A 20,244-nucleotide genomic window follows, 5' to 3' on the forward strand; every position below is an offset into this window, starting at 1 on the left:
GCCAGAACTGACGCTGACGCTCAATTTAGGCTACTTTTAATATTGTAGTGTAATAATAATATAACTGTATATAATACTTACAGTTTGACTTAAGATGGAAAATAAGCAGCTCGTGTTCTTGTATTTGATCACATTTGAAGATTCCATTCAATTCAATTTTATTTATAGTATCAAATCATAACAAGAGTTATCTCGAGACACTTTACAGATAGAGTAGGTCTAGACCACACTATAATTTACAAAGCCCCAACAATTACAGTAATTCCAGTAATTCCCTCAAGAGCAAGCAGTGCGACAGTGGCGAGGAAAAAAACCCTCTTGGGAAGAAACCTGGGACAGACCCAGGCTCTTGGTAGGCGGTGTCTGACGGGCCGGTTGGGGATATGATGAACAGTGGCGATAATAGTCAAATTAATAATGGAACAGTGACTTCAAATGGTAGTCGTAGTAGTTCATGTAAAGATAAATCCCTGTTTTGACTTAAGCTATCTGTTCTAATGTACAGCTGTAAATAAAAAGACCTAACAGTCACTCTGGAAGTAAAAAAAAATTGTATTCTTGGGTTTTAAACTGTTGGGTGATTATTGATTACATTAATGACAGATTATGACGAAAACTTTTTTTTTTTGTATTACAGACCAGTATTATGCTACATATATTTAATAAAGGACAATTAAATATCTTTAATATAAATTTATATTATCTGTAGTGGGTTCTCATTTCTAATTGTCCTTTACAGTGTTTTTATAGTGTTTGTAGTAAAACTACGGCTTTCAGTTGTCCCCCGACCACTCCAAATGGAAAATTTACATTTACAAATATGCAATAATGCAACAACAATCAAACAAGTACTTGGGTGTGTATTTTCATTCATATTTACTGTTCAATATCGCAATCGCTGCTGTCAGTCCCATAGAAGAACATGGCAGCGCCAGAACAACTTCCGGTCCAACCGTGGACCGAGACGTAAGCTCCAGCTAGAGGCAGCCAGCCTGACAGAGTTCACTTAAAGACAGACTGCCTTTCTGTGTTAAAAGCTGGGGTCTACTTCACAAGGCAGAATTTATAAATCCAGCATAACTGATAAAGCGAGGCTTGATCTAGTAAATAAAGATGATTATAATCTTTATTATTATAACTAATAACCAAAGGAAATGTAAGAGCAAGAATGTCTGTAGTAATATTGTTGAATTCAGTTTTTTCATTAAACAAAAGAACTGTGAACTCAATCCCACAGGCCAATCCACTGTCTTTCTCCCCACATTCAAATCCTGTCTAAACCTACCTCTTCAAACTGGCATACTCCATATACGCAGACTGATCTGAAATGGCGTATGCATGACACGCCAATTCGTATGCCATTATTGGCGTGTTATCAAGGCGCATGCTCGCTTTTTAGCGTGTTTATCAACGCCGTTTGGCCTCCATTGACTTACATTACCTTGCGATTGCGTGTGAATTCAAGCCGTAGCGAGTAGTATGAAAGGGGCGAAAAATCTGTGTAGGTTGGTCAGGGTGGTGGATGGGTAAATACACAGGACTTTCACCCCGGGTTTCCGGGGGTCGTGTCCCGCGTGTCACGTTTCCTAAACTCAACAGTCGCAATCTTATCGCGATACAGCGTAGACATACACGCGGATTGCTCAAAATGTGTCCAGATAACGCGGCACTTGGCTTAAGAAAGTGGGCGTGTAGGTTTACGCGATGTCATGATATCACGTTGATATACGAGCAGGCAGCACCGGAACAAAAACACAGACTGTATGATACACGTTTTTTTGTGTTTGTTAATTGTTGCACTATTAGTTTGGAGGAATTTGTCTGCACGGCAACCAATTCTGAAATCAAAACTCACTCAAAATTCATTTTCAGAAACCTTAATGAGGTTCGGGCTTCGAATCGCTGTGGGCAGGGTTTGAACCTGGGTGGGGAGACCCCATTGGATCTCGAGTCCAACGTCTTAACCACTGAGGCCCGACTGAGACTTCGTTACAAGTGAACACCATCAATCGGACGACAAGGCGGCCTATCTCGTGAGTACAATTGCCACCGTTAGAAGATCTGACCACGGTCGCCTCTGATCAACTCAGCATGCTGGATGGAATTAGCACGCTCGCTAACTAACGTTAACGTTAGCCAACATTAACATTCCCTCCACATTTTTGTCAAGATAGCCCCAGATATGGACAATCTGTTTAGTCATCTACAGTCGTCTGCCGCTGTCTCGGCAGGGCTACATGACATCATGACTTCGCGTTAAGATACACGCCCACTTTCTTAAGCCAAGTGGCGTGTTATCTGTACGCATTTTGAGCTATCTGCGTGGCGGACGTAAACATACACAGGAAGGAGGGCTGTGGTCTGAACTTAGTTATTTATGTATACTGTGTTGGATATTCTATAATGTTTTTAATGCTATTATGTTTTTAAAATTGTTATTGACTGGTGCTGAGAGAGTGCTAAGGCACATTGTATTTCATTGCTGTGGTACTTCGTACTAATATGCATATGACAAACTTGAACTTGAACTACACGCCACTTGCCGCGTTATCGCAATAAGAAAGCTACGATTGGGTTCAGGAAAAGAACTTTTTGGCCTCTGTTTAACAGAGGTATCTGTTTAACTGAGGTATCCGAAGCCGCTTCTCAAAGATAGTATTTTTTCTTTTACGAATTGGCGTGTCATACACACGCCACTTCATGAGATCAGTCTGTAGTACAGCAGATTAATGGCATATTTCAAGAGAATCGTTCAAATTGGTATAGAAGCATGACATTTGGCACAGATACTCTCTAAGGGTCACTTTTTGGGAAAAAGGCATTGGCCACCCAAAAATTCAACATGGCGGCCATTTTTTCAAGATGGCCGCTATTTCTGTTAAATGCTCATTATGTCAATCGTTCAAACCGTGATGTAGTCATAACATTTTGTGAAAATACTCTCTTAAGAATGTTTTTTTGGAAAACGGTGCTGGTCCCTCAAAAATTCAAGATGGCAACCTTTTTTCAAGATGGCCGCCATTTCTCTTGAATCCTTTCATAAATTTTTGACAGAAATGGTTGCCATCTTGAAAATGGTCGCCATCCTGAATTTTTGAGTGGCACATACCTTTTTCCAAAAGAGTGTTGAACAATTGAAATAATTGATACTCGACAGGAACGGTGGCCATCTTTAAAAATGGCGGCCATCTTGAATTTTTGAGGGACAAGCATCTATTTCCATTAACATGTCCTTTAGAGAGTATTTGTATCAAATGTTATGCTTGGATCACTGCTTGAATCATTGATATAATAAGCTTTGAATAGCAATGGCTAGTTCCCTATGTCTGTTAACCAGGGATAGACAGATACTGGATTTATTTATTTTTTTACAGCCGATGCCGATACCGATTATTAGTAGTTAAAGAAACCGATAACTGATATTTTTGAACCAATATGCATTTAGAGTGAAATGAAAATCTGTTACTCAAAATTAAGATTTTGGAATGTTACAAACTCCAACACAAAATATTTGTTATTTAAGCAATTATTTAATAAACTTTCAACATAATACACAGTAATACAGATGGATAAATATTTTTCCTCGCTTGCTAACAGTTTGCGCTTGTTGCAGACTGCTGTCCCTGGTGTATTTTTTTTTCCTCAAAAATACTGCACTTTATTGTTGTTTCTTTTTATCCATCTGCAGTATGATTTCAGAGAGAGAGAGATTAAAGTAATCATTGTGTTAACTCTGGACTAGCTTCATTTAATACATGCAGAACACCTGTCCGGGCGGAGGGCACTGCGCCGTATGCTAATATTACTAGCTAGCTCCCGGGGAAGGAGGAGAGTGGAGTTAGCGGACAACAGCTTCTGTATGGCAGGGCTTGAGTTGCTGCAGCTGCTGCTGAAAGTACAAATCATATGCGGACTCTTTGTAGCGGGTGCCGCGGTTGTTTGTCGACATTAGCAAACTCCATTTCTAATCAATGTTAGATAGTGTTGCACCTAACGTTAGCACCAAATTACAAACAACTGACTCGTGACTTGGATTGGAACAAACAATATCATTGTCCCAGAACAGGTCAGTGACTGGCCAATCAACTTGCCCGACATGCTGTCTGGCTGGCCCCGGGGCCATCGCGCCATTGGCTATGTTGAACCCAGCTTCAGGTGCAGCCATCGGTAGCCTCCTTTCTTTGCTCGTCAGTGGCTGCAGAGCAAGCCGTCAGGGCACTGGAAAGTTTTAGTTTAGTAGCGGTGATATTAAGTGAATCAACAGCACATGGATATAGAATAAGAATGGTTCAGCAGAGTATCTATCATTAGCAGATTTGCCCGATCGAAAAACATTTATATATTTTATTCTCTAATATGCCTTTTATGGATGTAGCTGTAACCGAGAGAAATTATTCTGAGTCTGAACTGTAATGTTACATATCCTAAACTTCAACGCCAATTACGTTACACAATCCACTAACATTAGCTAAGGCTAATGGCATATCTTGATTCAATACAGTGAATTTCACAGCAAAAGCCACAAGTTTGCAGGTATGCCACAATGTCATTCCGTGAGGCTTTTTCTATAAAACAAAAAACGACATCTAGTGGGCTCACAAAGCTTCATGAGGCTTTAACATGCACATTTAACATTTACTGCAGCTTTATCAACTGTTGATACAGGGGGCAGCCGTGTTGGATTTTTCAACTTGGGGTACTGCGAGGTTGTACGAGTTTCAAGCCCTTGTAGACTGGAGCTTCACTTCACACTGCTTGATAGTTCCCCTCCTGTGTGGGTTATCATGTGTCTATGTAAACCCCCTTTCTGTTTAAAGGTTTTCTTACACACTGAGCAGCAAAATGGTTTCTCTCTTGTGTGGATTCTCATGTGTTTCTTTAAACTTCCGCTCGTTGTAAAAGCTTTCTTACAGACTGAGCAGCTAAATGATTTCTTTCCTGTGTGGATTCTCATGTGTTTCTTTAAAGTTCCACTCTCTGTAAAATCTTTCTTACAGATTGAGCAGCTAAATGGTTTCTCTCCTGTGTGGATTTTCATGTGTTCCTTTAAACCTGTGTTCATTCTAAAAGCTTTCTTACAGACAGAGCAGATACATGGTTTCTCTCCTGTGTGGATTTTCATGTGTGCCTTTAAACTTCCGCTCTCTGTAAAAGCTTTCTTACAGATTGAGCAGCTATATGGTTTCTCTCCTGTGTGGATTCTCATGTGTTTCTTTAAAGATCCACTGTCCGTAAAATCTTTCTTACAGACTGAGCAGCTAAATGGTTTCTCTCCTGTGTGGATTCTCATGTGTACCTTTAAATTTCCACTCCCTGTAAAAGCTTTCTTACAAACTGAGCAGCTAAATGGTTTCTCTCCTGTGTGGATTCTCATGTGTGCCTTTAAACTTCCACTCCATGTAAAATCTTTCTTACAGACAGAGCAGGTACATGGTTTCTCTCCTGTGTGGATTCTCATGTGTGCCTTTAACTTCCAACTCTCTGTAAAAGCTTTCTTACAAATTGAGCAGCTAAATGGTTTCTCTCCTGTGTGGATTCTCATGTGTGCCTTTAACTTTCCACTCTTTGTAAAAGCTTTCTTACAGACAGAGCAGGTACATGGTTTCTCTCCTGTGTGGATTCTCATGTGTGCCTTTAACTTCCAACTCTCTGTAAACGCTTCCTTACAAACTGAGCAGCTAAATGGTTTCTCTCCTGTGTGGATTCTCATGTGTATCTTTAAATTTCCACGCTGTACAAAATCTCTCTGACAGATGGAGCAGCTAAATGGTTTCTCTCCTGTATGAATTATCATGTGTCTCTTCAGATTTGTCTTCCGGCCAAATCTTTTCCCACACTCAGAGCAGTTAAATGAATTCTCACCAGCACTAAATCTCGAGTCACTGATTTTTATAGAGTTTAAACCTGACTGAGGTTCTCTGGTCTCCTTCCAATCCTCACTGTTATCAGTTTCAGAAGAGTCTACAGTCTCGTCATCAGTATCTGGTTGTAAATGTGTATCTGGATCTGATTTCATGGCTGCTTCTGGTCCTTCACAGTCCTCCCCGTCAGCTTCGGTTTTCATCTGTTCAGTTTGTCTTTGATTAATCTGTGAGAACGGAGGTCTCTCCTCATCATCTTCACTCCTCACATGGACAGGAGTGAATGTGAACTTGGTGATATCAGCCTCCTCCAGCCCTTGATGGTGCTCTCTGTCCTGACTGATACGGAGTTCCTCCTGTTCCTCTTTAATGTGTGGTGGCTCTGGGTCCTGCTGCTTTACCCCCATGTGTAGCCCTGTATGAACCGTTGTGTGTGGGCTCAGACCGCCTCCTGTAAAATATTCCTCTCCTGTATGACTTCTGTGGACTGTCAGGTGATCTTTGTTAAATGCTTCATCACTCTGAGAGACTTCATCATGTTTCAGAGAGTTTAAACTTGACAGACATCCATTGCTCTCTTTCCAAAAATCACTGTCATCATTCTTGGATTCGGAAGAGTCTTCAGACTTGTCATCATCTGGTTGTAAATGTGAATCTGGATTTGAGTTCATGGCTGGTTCTGGTCCTCCACAGTCCTCTCCATCAGCTTCTGTTTTAATTTGTTCAGTTTGTCCTTGATCAATCTGTAAGACCTGAGATTTCTCTACATTACTGGAACTCCACTCCTGGTGCTCAGGGGGAAATTCTTCTTTAACCACCAACAGGTGCTGGACATCTGCAGGAAACACAGAAACACACAATGAGGAAAAACTGACTTCATGCTAACGAGGGGTGTAACAGTGTGCATGTTCAACTCTGTATGATACAGGGACATGTTGACACATGTACTGTACTGCACTGAAAAAAAAAAGACTCCACCGAGAGGATTTACCCCCTTCACCCCCCAACAAACAAAACAAAAACTGTACCATCCGGACTTACCTTTTTATGGGAACAATCATGACCACTTCATATAACTCAGTGTTGAGAACAATATTTACATTAAACAGTGAAGTCTGAAGATCATTAAAAGAAGATTGTAACCTGGAAAAGGCCTTGTTGTTTTATGGTGGGGCCGATCATGAACAAAATGTCATCAGCATAAAAAGGAGCATGACAATGCTGAGCTGGAAAAGCATTTATTTGTTAAATAAATGGGATGGGTCCTAAAATTGATCCATGAGGGACACCTTCATCAACCTTTTGGGGACTGGAAAAAGAAGAAAATGTCCAAGGCACTTTTTTGGCAAAAAGTTATAAAGCCTTTATTCAGATAGTTATCATGGGCGTTTCGGTGAAATTCTAAAAACAGATGGTGCTTGTACTAGAGATAAAATGATTCCTTGAGTAACTTGCATAATTCAATTACTAAAAATCCTTTGCCTCAAAGCTTTGTTTAAACACTGTAATTAAAGTTGTATACCGCTGTGTTTCCCCATGGTGCAGATTACAAAATGAAGGAAAAGAGTTAAAATAGTGAGGGGCTAAGAGAAGAAACAGGTATAGAAAACGACAAAGCTTGGGATCATTTTAGACTGCAAAAAAACCTGGACAGTGTGTCTCAGAGCGGACAAGCTAAACAAGGTAACATTAACGTCTGCATGCAGTCGCTCGTCCACCATTTTACACAACTACAGCATGCTACTCTGAAAATAGCGATTTTCTTTTTTAGAAAACAGCCTAAAACGAAAGCTGTTGGTAAACTATCAGCTGGCAGAGAAAAACCTGCCCCTCTTGTCTAGCGCCTCCAGCACATCGCAACTTAATATGTGCGTGAATGAAAACATCGGACCATGCCAATGATATCTGCATTGTTAATTATTTCTGAACTTCACTCAGATCAGCCCTTTGAAAATGTGTCCCTCAGAACAGTCTAGTTGAATATACCCTAAATATTAGTATGAAATTAAAGCAATAAAATTGTTTCTTTTTCTAAAAATTAAACATCTTTTATATATTTACAATTGCCATTTACTATAAAGCAAAAGTATTTATCTGATTAATCGATGGAATAATTGTTAGAATCCCCAATTTCTAATTTAATCGATAGCTGCAGCCCTAGCTTGTACATGTTTTTCAAAGCTGGGTTAAAACCCAATGCATAGTGGCACAGACGTTCTCTTCAGGTGTGGTCTATAGCACATAGTTTCTCTTTCAGTTGATACCAATATGTAATGAAAACAAACAAAATAACGAAAACCAGGTGGGAAAAAAACATTGTTCTTTACTGAAGTGGAAAAAAACGAGGCATTACAAAAAAATAACTAACTGTAATGTCTGTTTGCAAAACTAACTAAAATAAAATTATAGAGTGTGTTTTCATCTTTGTCAATGTCTTTCAGATTGGATATTTCCGACCATAGACATATTTACACTTTCCGAGTGGGAACCTAGAAACTCTGACATTCCATGGCAAATTGAACACAGCATAGTCCATGCCCCTCTCCTGGCATCATGGCGGTACCGAAAGTCTAAAGAAAGTGTCCTATTTTAGTATGACTTATGAGTGTCAGATAAAAGCAAGTGCCTTGCAATGGAAAGTGGTAAAATATGTGAACAATTTACAGCGGGGAAAATAAGAATTTAACACTTCAACATTTTTCTCAGTAAAGATATTTCTGATGGGGCAATCTGCGTGAGATTTTCACCAGATGTCAGTAACAGCCCAAGTAATCCACACGTACAAAGATATAAAAACAAATACGTCCATACATTAAGTGTGTGTGAAGTGAAATGACACAGGGAAAAAGTATTGAACACACTTGCTGAAATGTATTTAATACTTAGTGGAAAAAAGCCTTTGACAGCTTCAAGACGCCTCAAGTATAAAGAACCTAGTTGCACACATTGCTCAGGTGTGATTTTTGCCCATTCTTCCACACAAACTGTCTTCAAATCTTGAAGGTTCTCTGGGATCTTCTATGAACCTCTTCTTTCCAGAGGTTTTCAATTGGATTCAAGTCGGGTGATTGACTGGGTCAGTCTAACAGCTTGATTTTCTTTCTCTGAAACCAGAGTTTCCTTGGCGGTGTGTTTGCGATCACTGTCTTGCTGAAATGTTCAACCTCGTTTCATCTTGAGCATCCTGTTGGATGGCAGCAGATTCTTATCAAGAATGTCACGGTACATTTCTCCATTCATCCTTCCTTCAATTATATGAAGTCTGCCAGTGCCAGATGCTGAAAAACAGGCCCACACCATGATGCTCCCACCTCCAAACTTCACTGTTGGTATGGTGTTTTTAGGGTGATGTGCAGTGCTACTTCTCCCCCAAACATGGTGTATGCTATGACAGCCAAAGAGTTAAATTTTGGTCTCATCTGACCATATTATATTCTCCCAGTATGTCATTGGCTTGTCCAGATGTTGTGCAGCAAACTTTAAGCGAGCCTCCACGTGCCTTTTCTTGAGCAGTGGTGTGTTGCGTGGTGTGCCTGTATAGAGGCCATGGCGGTTGAGTGCATTACTATTTGTTTTCTTTGAAACAACTGTACCTGCTTCTTCCAAGTCTTTCTGAAGATCCCACGAGTGGTCCTTGGTTTTTCGACAACTATTTTATGTATTCTATGGACTCCTCTGTCAGAAATCTTGCGAGGAGCACCTGGTCGATGCTGGTAAATGGTGAAATTATGTTCTTTCCACTTCTGGATAATGGCCCCAACAGTGCTCACTGGAACTTTCAGAAGTTTAGATATTCGTCTGTAACCAATGCCATCCGTATGTTTTTCTACAATAAGTTTGCAAAGGTCTTGGGACAGCTCTTTGGTCTGGACCCATCATGAAATGCTTCTTAAGTGACACCTTGGTAATGAGAAGCCTTTTTATAGGCCATCAATCAGGACTACTCCAACTGGTATTAATTTGCACTAATAGGGGGCAGGATGGCGTCCTAAATACTGGCTTCCCATGCCTTTTTACACCCATTTTTCTTCACGTGTTCAATATTTATTCCAACTATCATTCCACTTTATTACACATAACTTTTGTCATGGGCATAGATGTTTTGATTTCTTTTTATGTGTGGATTATAGGGGTGGCACGGTTCATGAAAAAATATCTGAACCATTCGGTCCGCTTGTCTCAGTTCGGAGCGTGTGTGCGTCGCACGGTTCGACGCATGCGCAATGTTGCCTCGTGCCCGTCAGTGCCCGTATGTGACCTCAGACAGTGTGTTTCCCTTTTGCGTGAAAGAGGTGTGGACAAATTACCAACAAAACGTACAGTGAAAGACCGTGCAAAACATTTTAGACCGTCCTGCCAACCTGTTAACATTTCAACATCAATGTATGCTGCGTTTATTCCACTCTAAAGTCGCTTAAGCGGCTGCTGTTTCAATCCTGTCGGCTCTCTGCAGCGGGCGGGGCTGCTCAGTTGTCCCCGCGACTGACGCGCACAAACACACAAACACGGTGGATGCAGGAAAAAACAGAGATGAGACGTACAGGATGACCTAAATTGAGGACATCTACGATCGTTATTGTAAGTGCAATGATAAGTTAAAGTCCAATAAGTACTTTATCAAACCATATGAATGTGTGTCCCAGCCCAGGATAAGAAATTAACTAACAATGTAAAGATCAACAAGCCACTGTCAGACATGTTCAAACTTGATTCATTCATAAATTATTATTTTTTGTCTTAAATCCTCCAGCCATTTTCATATTATACCAACATTTGCATCATCCTGAGCCTTTTTGGTAAGGTTACTAGGAAAAGCTCAGCCTAGAGTAATTTTATTCTCCCCAAAATAAGTTTCCTTACAAAAAGAACTATACAAAAAGAAACGTATTCTGACTTATTCAAAAGATGGAGCTTTAAGAGTTCCTCTTTTTCTTTTAAAGGATACCATTTTTTTATTTCAATTGATATTCTGTAATATTTACATCTTTGTGTGCTAAAAAGGCTCATAAGTTCCTGTAGATGGCAATACACATTCTTTTTATTTTCTGATATAAAACAAAAATTTGAAATGGGTCAATGTGACCCGAAGTCAACACAAGGGATGAAAGAGACTTCAGATACATTAAAAGGGGACCACTAAGGCCTATATAAAAGAGACTTCAGATACAGTATTAGGGGACCACTAAGGTCTATATAAAAGAGACTTCAGATACAGTATTAGGGGACCACTAAGGTCTATATAAAAGAGACTTCAGATACAGTATTAGGGGACCACTAAGGTCTATATAAAAGAGACTTCAGATACAGTATTAGGGGACCTCTAAGGTCTATATAAAAGAGACTTCAGATACAGTATTAGGGGACCACTAAGGTCTATATAAAAGAGACTTCAGATACAGTATTAGGGGACCTCTAAGGTCTATATAAAAAGAGACTTCAGATACACTGTTAGGGGACCACTAAGGTCTATATAAAAGAGACTTCAGATACAGTGTTAGGGGACCACTAAGGCCTATATAAAAGAGACTTCAGATACAGTATTAGGGGACCACTAAGGTCTATATAAAAGAGACTTCAGATACAGTATTAGGGGACCACTAAGGTCTATATAAAAGAGACTTCAGATACAGTATTAGGGGACCTCTAAGGTCTATATAAAAGAGACTTAAGATACAGTATTAGGGGACCTCTAAGGTCTATATAAAAGCATCCAAAGAGCACCATGTCATAATAATGAATTGAAGTTATATAGAGCTTTTCACAAACTCAAAGTCGCTTAAAGTCATGGGACCTTTAACAAAGTAAAAAGGAGAACGACAAGCCCCCCCCCTCCCCCGAAACAGAAGCTAAAGGCTAAAGGCTTCTTCCCCGCAGACCCCTCTGCATCTACGCCGGACCCTACGCTGTATTCTGATGTGCAGCTCTCGAAAAATGTAACCGCACGTTACACACGCGATTCATTTCCTGGTTCTCCTTCTCCATAAACAACACGAAGGAGAGTGTTAACTTTTCCGGCTAAAGATTTCCCACCATGGTCAGAAAACACAGGGGAGACACTTGGTTTCTCTCACTAGGACTCTAGAGTCACTACTCGCTCCGAAGGTAATCGCCGTCACTCTCTCAATTTCTCCCTCGCTCTAACACACTACGCAGGAACACCACAAGTGGGAGGGAGCGTGGGATAATGTTTTTATTGATACCGGAATGTCTCTACAACTGTGTGAGTTCGCCACTTTACTTGAACCAAAGTTCAAAATACCTGTTCATGTACAGTATGTCTGCTTTAGTCTGTCTATTTAGGTTTTTTCCTGGCACACATCACTTATACATTTACTTTATCTCTTTACATCAATATTTGTTTCTACTTAAAAACTGACAAAAAGAAAACAAATTAATTCAAATGGTATTATATCTAAGATCTAAGTGGAGCGTGTGAGCGCTGATCGCGGTTACGTGTCAGTTAAACTTCTCATCTCCAATAGGGTGACCATATTTTGATTTCCAAAAAAGAGGACACTCGGCCCGGCCTCGAGACAAATCCAGACAGGCTTCTCAGAGGTTAATGAACATGCTTTATTGTGTCTCAATGGTGCAAAAATATCTTCTAATAAAATTAAATTAAATTTGTAACAACCTGTAACAAAATAATAGCTCTCTTTTAAAAATAAATAATATGAAATAATGTTCTAAATAGGACCTCTTCTGTGTTAGAAAATCCAGCTTCAACAAAATATCTCTTAATACCTTTTCAATGTAATAAGATAAATAATACCGTCCGGTCCCGACCAGGATGGTACGTGGGATATTTTTTTTGCCGTTCAACTGTGACGCTGCACTATAGCTGCACTAGTCTTGTTTTAGTCATAGAGCGGGGGAGAAGTGAGAATGACAGTGAGCGAGTACGACTCTAGAGTCATAGTGAGAAAAACAAAGTGTCTCCTCTGTGTTTTGTGACCACGGTGGGAAATCTTTAGCAGGAAACGCTTCGGCATTTTGTGTGTAATGCTGCTCTGCTGTCTGCTCTGGTCCCTGTCTGTCTGCCCTGGTCCCTGTCTGTCTGCCCTGGTCCCTGTGTATGTGCGCGTCGCAGAGCCGCCCACAAGGCAGCCTCTCGGGAATTACGTCACACAACAAAGTACCCGAGTATTGAGTGCAAAGCGCCGGTCAATTGAAGTACACGCTTAATGGTCCCATGAAAAATAGTGAAAACAGGACATTTTCATGAATTTATACACCCCCCCGGACGCCCCGGACAGTAGGTAAAAAGTGGACATGTCCGGGCAAAAGAGGACGTTTGGTCACCCTAATCTCCAATCCTATCTGTATCTGTGAGAAGTTGCGCAGTCCTTAGTTGAAAGATAGCCTACTTTACTGCTTTATTATCGAGTTAATAGGCGTGTGTGTTCGTGTTGGCCGCTGGAACTAAATGCCTCTGGACCGAGTCTCCTGATAGAGCTCCAGCCAGCTCACAGCGGGGGTCTCCGAAGGTGGACAGGCCGACCGGCGCGCCAGTGACCCCGGCAGGCACCGGCAGGCTGTCACGTCCGACCGGGGAACTTCTGAACTCAGACACAGTCGCACCAAATCTATACAGGCACACCACGCAACACACGGCATGTGTGTTTCGTGGAAGAGCACTGTGACAGCTTAGTCATGCAAAATGAGAAAAGGATACTGTTGTACGTGCAGAAAGCAGCACCGTATGACGGTGGTCAGAATTGCAGCAACAAAGTTAATATCAGTTTGATATCAGTTTGACCATGAGAATAAGTTACTCCTCAACCTGTGACAGGCAACAGCGGCGCATTGTTCTCTCTGACAATCAGCATAGCTAAAGTCTGCCTAAGAACTGATGAAGAGGGCGTGTGCCAAAAGACTGGGACCAGTCTGTGCACCAACCAGGGGAGGCTGAGTCTAAACCACGGTACTGCTCCAACTTTTAATAGACAAATCAAAATGCTCTTAGAGACTGATATATGAATTCATGTATAAGCCAGAAAATTCAGTCTGATGAGAGAAGCCTGTGTGCCTGCTCAATTGAACCCGTGTACACGTTTATGCTCTTATGATTTTACTTAAAGAAATACTTGTTAAAGTTTTAAGTCCTCTTCTTGCCTACTTAGTGGATTTTGAGACACGAAACTGTACATAAAAATGGTTGCCTTTGAAATGATCCTGCCGACATAACGCTTAACTCCACATACTGTTGTGTTGATGGAGTTTATTGTCAAAAAGTCCGCTTTGTTCCCAGTCGACTATTAAACCAACAGCGCCGCTAAAAACCTTTCCGCGGTGGGTCCGTTCTAAGTGTGGACCTGTTGGAGATGTGAAGTACCCTATTGTTCCACCAAAAATACAGTTCAATCACAACTGAAAATCGGCCTCATTGTGTGTGTGAATAGAGGTGAAAAAATATATTTGTTTGTGTTGCAGCGAAGTGTCAGTTCCGTTTTATACGGTACTGACTGCTACTATAGACCTACATATAATCGTGCCTTTCTCTCCAAGATAGATCTAGAGTCTTTACGGTTACACACTGGCTGCGTGGCGTGTCAGCCGCATGGCGTGTCCGTTTATATTTCGGCTCCCATGTTAACAGGTTAGAGTGCCTGCTAGAAATAGGACCCACGCCTATTTTTCACGTGACACGCAAGCGTGTTGGAAGTGTTTCCAGGCAAAATAGAATAGGAAAAGATGTTTATATGTCGTTTAGACACAAATACATATTCATTTGATTAAATGATATGTCGATGTTTGAAAGTCTCTAGGTTTTGATATAAATGTAATTTTAAAAAAGAACAAATCTAGCACATAAGCTGCTTTTGCAGTTCCTAGAACCCTTTTTCTCTCGTGTTCCAACTGGACCAATTTGGGGATTATTTTTTTTTTTTAGTTCCTCCGGCCGCAGTTCCTGGAACTCTTTCAGCTCCTACTTCAGGGCAGGGTCTTTTCAGCATAGGGACCTGATGCACGCACAGAGTAGTGTCGACAAACTTAGTCCAATGAGGGGAGAAAGGAAAGTGTGAGAGCGTTCCACTTTTAACGCTTTTTTCTCTCTCACTCGAGACCGCTGCGTCCAACGTTACTAGAAGTGTGGTGGCAAATTTTATTTTAACCATTTGTTTAATGATATTGACCATTGGTTTAATGATTGTTTTATAACGCCACAAGATTTAGCTTCTTCATGTGTAGATTCAAAAGGCTCCAAGTGAAATAGTTGGCAACCGTGAACTATAGCCCAGTAGAGTTATTTAGTTTTACTAGTTTGAAACTTCTCACATTGTTGACTTTTTAGCAGACGAAGTGGAGAAGGCCACAAACCGTGTCTCCTTCTGCCTCCTGAGATGAACTGTTGTTTAGGCTAACGTTAGGAACAGGAGCAGAGGGGAAGGTGAGACAATGGTGGGACTGTTAATGATGTCCTCTTTTCAACTATGGCCATGCTAAAAGATACATTTAGAGGGGTGGCTTAACGGAGTTTCTTCACTATATGATGTTTGGATGTTTAGACTTTAGGTTAGAAAGACATTTTCAGTTGTGCTGCGTGTACCTTTGAAACTGTTTTCTCCATTTGCAAATGTAAATAAATGCTCAAAGACCAAACTTTGGTTTAATTCTCAAACGGTCGTTACTCGTTTTGATTTTATCATGAATATCACTAAGACTGCTGCTTCAAGGAAAACTTCCACCACAGAAGGTAGAGCGAGCTACAACTGACAGGGAGAGAGAGAGAATGTATCACTAGAGCCAATCCAGTCTGCTCAAAGCGATGGTCTTTTTCACAAATAGGTTGCACGTAAAGGGGGAAAAAGTAGCTTCCACTTAAGGAGCCCTATGTCCTGTCTTTGTGTCTTTGCTAGTTTAAGACCGACGCACTTGTCAATTTCCCATGCAGCGCTGATGATATCGTCCATCGGCACAACCCTAATATATACATACATAAATACACACCTACATATACCCATTAAGGGTCAGTGCTTATATACGTTACAATTGCCACCTTAAGGTAAATAATAACATAATTAATGATGACAACCATAATGGTAATATAGTTTATCATCAACATGATTATCCACCTTTGCACACAATAATATTACTCAATTTCTATACTTATCTAGTATCATGTCTTTGAACCCTTTTTTAAATTTAAAAACATTCCCAATATGTTTTAATTCCCTTGGCAATGCGTTCCATAACTTCGCGCGACAGACAGAAGTGCTCCTGCTTTTCATTACTGTGTTACAGGTAGATGGTTTCCAATTAAGGTCGCCTTTGAGGGCGTAACCGCCTTCTCTTTCTCTAAACATGGTTTGAATGTTGGGAGGAAGTAGATTATTATAACTAATGTAGTATTTAGGTTCACCAGGTCCATGAATTTTAGTGTGTTTGCCTCAAGAAAAAGAATTAGTCTGTAGAGTGGTTTAACAGGCATTGCCCCAAATCTCAACACAGTACGTTAAATATGGTAGTATCAGCGTGCTGTAGAGAGTGTTCATAGATTTATAATTTAGGAAGTGTCTGACTTTACTCAACACCCCAATGCTTCTGGAAATTTTGGATCTTACATGGTTTACTTGTGATTTCCAACTGATTTTATGGTCAATTATTACCCCTAGAAAGGTGTGTTCATAAACTCTAACTCTTGGGTTTCTATCCTTAAGCTTAACACGAGTTTGTAAATGTGTTTTACAATTTCCAAAAATCATAAACTTTGTTTTTTTCAAATTTAAAGATAACTTGTTTACATCAAACCACAGTTTCAATTTACCTAGTTCTATTGTCACCTTGTCCATTAGCATTTGTAAACAGTCGTCTGTACTAGAGATGGCCCGATACCACTTTTGATTCCCGATTCCGATACCTGAACTTGCGTATCGGCCGATACCGAGTACCAATCCGATACCAGAGTGTCATATATTTAATTATGTTTTAACAGCTGTATACTACTATCCCTGTATGGATGTGATATGATTTCTATCTTTGTTGTCGGTCTGGCTCAGGTTAAACTCTTTGTGAAACATGAACAAACACAAACAATGAATGCCCCAGAACTTTCTTTTATTCTCCAGTTTGACAGTCAGTTATAACGGAAAAAGAACATAAAAAAACTAATTTAACATAGATTTTCTTCAGGGCTTTATTACGTGGTATCGGATCGGTGCATAAACTCCATTACTTCCCGATACCGATACCAGCGTTTTAGGCAGTATCGGAGCCGGAACATCTCTAGTCTGTACAGAAAATGTTAGTATCATCTGCAAAAATGACATATTTAAATATCATTTATATACATAACCCTTGTGTTGACTTCGGGTCAAATTGACCCGTTTTCAATTTTTGTTTTATATCAGAAAATATGGGACGTGGAAATAAGCGCTGAACATGTGTAGAAGAAAAATGTTACAATTAAAAACAAAAGGCGTCAAAAACGTCAAAAAAATAAGTGTTTTTTTCAAGGTTGACTGGAAGGCAACACGAGGGATAATGAATCATTTTGGTCCAATTATCGAAGTCTGTGGCACGCCACACGTGATGTTAACTAACTTGGACATGGCATTTCCCACTTGTACATACTGTCTCCTATTTTGGATGTAACTCTTCAGCCATTCCAGACCTACACCTCTGATTCCAAACCTTTCCATTTTTTCCAACAGAATATCATGGTCTATGGTATCATATGCTTTCCTGAGGTCTATGAACACTCCCACTGCAAACTTCTTATCATCAACTGCACCTTTAAGTTTTTCCATAAGTTCCATCAAAGCCATCGAGGTTGATCTTCTTTCACTAAATCCATATTGACAATCAATTAATAGATTATTAATACTGTTTATTGGTCCCCAGGGGGGAAATTACAATTTACACTCTGTTTGTTAGAAATCACTTCACACAGGCCTGAAATACACACAGACATGCTCAGGACCTATTCATGCACAAATGGAGAGATGTCAGAGTGAGTGGGCTGCCAGTGCTGGATCAGCGCCCTGAGCAGTTGGGGGGGGGGTACGGTGCCTTGCTCAAGAGCACCTGGCAGTGCCCAGAAGGTGAACTGGCATCTCTCCAGCTACCAATCCACACTCTGTACTATGGTCCGTACTGGGACTTGAACCAGCGACGCTCCGGTTCCCAACCCAAGTCCCCTACGGACTGAGCTACTGCGACCCCCTTATTATTGTTTTTCCACAAAGCAGTCCAGTCTTGCAACAAGGATTTTTTCAAGTATTTTTGAAAATTGAGATAAGAGTGAAACCGGTCTATAATTTGGATATCATTTTTTTTTTTTTATCTCCGTCCTTGAACAGTGGAATTATTTGTATATCATTTTTTTATCTCTGGCCTTGAACAGTGGAATTACTTTTGCTGTTTTCATTTTGTCAGGGAAACAGCCCGATTGGAATGATGCACCCCAGAGGCACTACGATGTCTGAAATTACTACTTTTAATATGGTCATGTCTATCCCATTCCAGTCTCTGGATTTTTTGTTTTTCAATTTATCTACAGGTTCAATTATCTCATTCTCTCCCACTTTTCTCAGGAACTTTGATTCAGAATTTCTGGCTCCATAAAACTGTTCTAAACTGCCCCCATCTGGTGGTATTATTTCCCCTGCCAGATTGGGGCCTACTGTTACAAAAAAAAAAAAAACGTATTAAAACCTTCTGCCACTGCATTCATGTCATCGACAACTTTTCCGTTGTCAATAAAATGACTGGAATATGTGGTACCAGTTGATTTTGTACTGATCATTTTATTTAGTATATCCCATGTCCCCTTAATGTTGTTTTTATTGTTTTCAAGTTTATTATTAAAATGCTCCTTTTTACATTTGTTTTTGTATCTTTTATATTTGATTTCTTTGTCTGTGGATCTATATTCAATACATTCTTTGTACATAAGAGAGACACATGAGATCTGCTCTGAACGCTTTCACAGCTTCAACAGTTCTTATTCTTCTGCATCTAATGTTGGTCTCCTCCATTAATTTATGATTACAGTTGTATATGGCAAAGACTGGTAGATGATCAGTAATGTCCTTCACAAGAAGCCCACTTACTACTTTATTCTCCATACTATTCACAAATATATTATCTATAATTGTGGCTGAATGTGATGTAATTCTACTTGGTTTTGTTATTGTGGGATATAGACTCATTGCATAAAGTTTCCATGAAATCGTCTATTGCTGATTGCTTGTTAGGGTTCAGTAAGTATATATATACATACATATGTATACATATGTGTATGTGTGTATATACACACACACACACACATAGGCGGGGGAGAGAGAGATACCCCTTTCTCTTCGGGAGACTTAAATTATGACAAATATGCTATATACATTAGATTTAGTATTTAGTTAATACTTTTTTTGGTGTATTTGTTTTCTGATTTTAACACTATTATGACTGTTGCCGTGCTTGCATCACTCCCTTACCCCTCCTACCAGTCCCTATGGCCACTTGGCCAGTGCCAATGCTAGTTTAAATGTTAGTTTTGAGGGCTGTATCCCCCTAACCTGGAAAACATGTTTGATGGTAAAGTCAGACCTCTGCTTTTGTAACCATTAATACAACAATAAAGTGCATACACACCTATCCTGTGTAACCTAATGTCGGGTTTCCAAACGATATCCAACAGTCTGCGCTGACGGTGGATCTCCTCCTCGTACTCGGCGACAGTCTTTTCAAAAACTCGGAATATTTCTTCAGCAGCAGCAGTTAGCCGCTCGTTGACAAACTCTCTCAAATACCCAAATGAAGACATTGTTGCTTAAATACAGCCGAAAGAATTAGCTGCACTATGGCTAAAATACAGTCTCCTCCAGCTCACTCAACACGAACATCAAGCTAACGCTACGGGGCGCTTGTGTCGTTTACTTGCGCTGGGTGTCACACTGTTTAAGTTCCTACAGTGGAAGGGCGGGCGCTTATCGTTCCGCTTTCAACTGACAGCTTTATATTCAAACTTGTGTGTTAAACATCAACCTATAAACCTCTGCTCCTGTCCCGTCCCCCCGTTTTATTTCGGTAGCTGATTATGAGGAATAACTGCTGAGAACTGGTTGTAAAAGTCAACATGAAGCTGGAATAATGAAATGCTGTGGATGCCGTTTCTTTAATAGATTATAATGGTCAAACTGGATATGTATTCCGAGATTTGTCGAGTGGTGAACTTTTTCCACTTGTGTGATCAAAGTGATTACTGACTTTGGTGAATCTGCTTTTTCTAAATGACAGAACGGGCTATTTCTGCTTAAATTAACAATAGGCAGTTGGGCCTTTATTTATATATATATATATATATATATATATATATATATATATATATATATATATATATATATATATATATATATATATAGAAACACATACAAAGCACATT

At 40.0% G+C, this 20,244-nt stretch overlaps 1 protein-coding gene across 1 annotated transcript; it reads right to left on the minus strand.

Moving 5' to 3' along the window:
* Positions 1-3,572: 3,572 nt before the first annotated feature.
* Positions 3,573-19,730, minus strand: LOC114550700 (zinc finger protein 883-like). Its single transcript, XM_028571473.1, has 2 exons — positions 19,455-19,730; positions 3,573-6,696 (listed from the first exon to the last, which is right to left on the minus strand). The coding sequence occupies exons 1-2, from the start codon at positions 19,624-19,626 to the stop codon at positions 4,742-4,744; spliced, it is 2,127 nt and encodes a 708-aa protein (XP_028427274.1). The 5' UTR covers positions 19,627-19,730; the 3' UTR covers positions 3,573-4,741.
* Positions 19,731-20,244: the final 514 nt, after the last annotated feature.

Source organism: Perca flavescens, chromosome 24 (genome assembly GCF_004354835.1).
Source record: "Perca flavescens isolate YP-PL-M2 chromosome 24, PFLA_1.0, whole genome shotgun sequence".
NCBI lineage: Eukaryota > Metazoa > Chordata > Actinopteri > Perciformes > Percidae > Perca > Perca flavescens.

Coding starts and splice junctions, on each gene's coding strand:
- LOC114550700 (XM_028571473.1), bottom strand. CDS start 19,626: ATGTCTTCATTTGGGTATTTGAGAGAGTTTGTCAACGAGCGGCTAACT. Junction 6,697..19,454: donor CATTAGGTTACACAGGATAG/GTGTGTATGCAC, acceptor TGTTTCCTGCAG/ATGTCCAGCACCTGTTGGTG.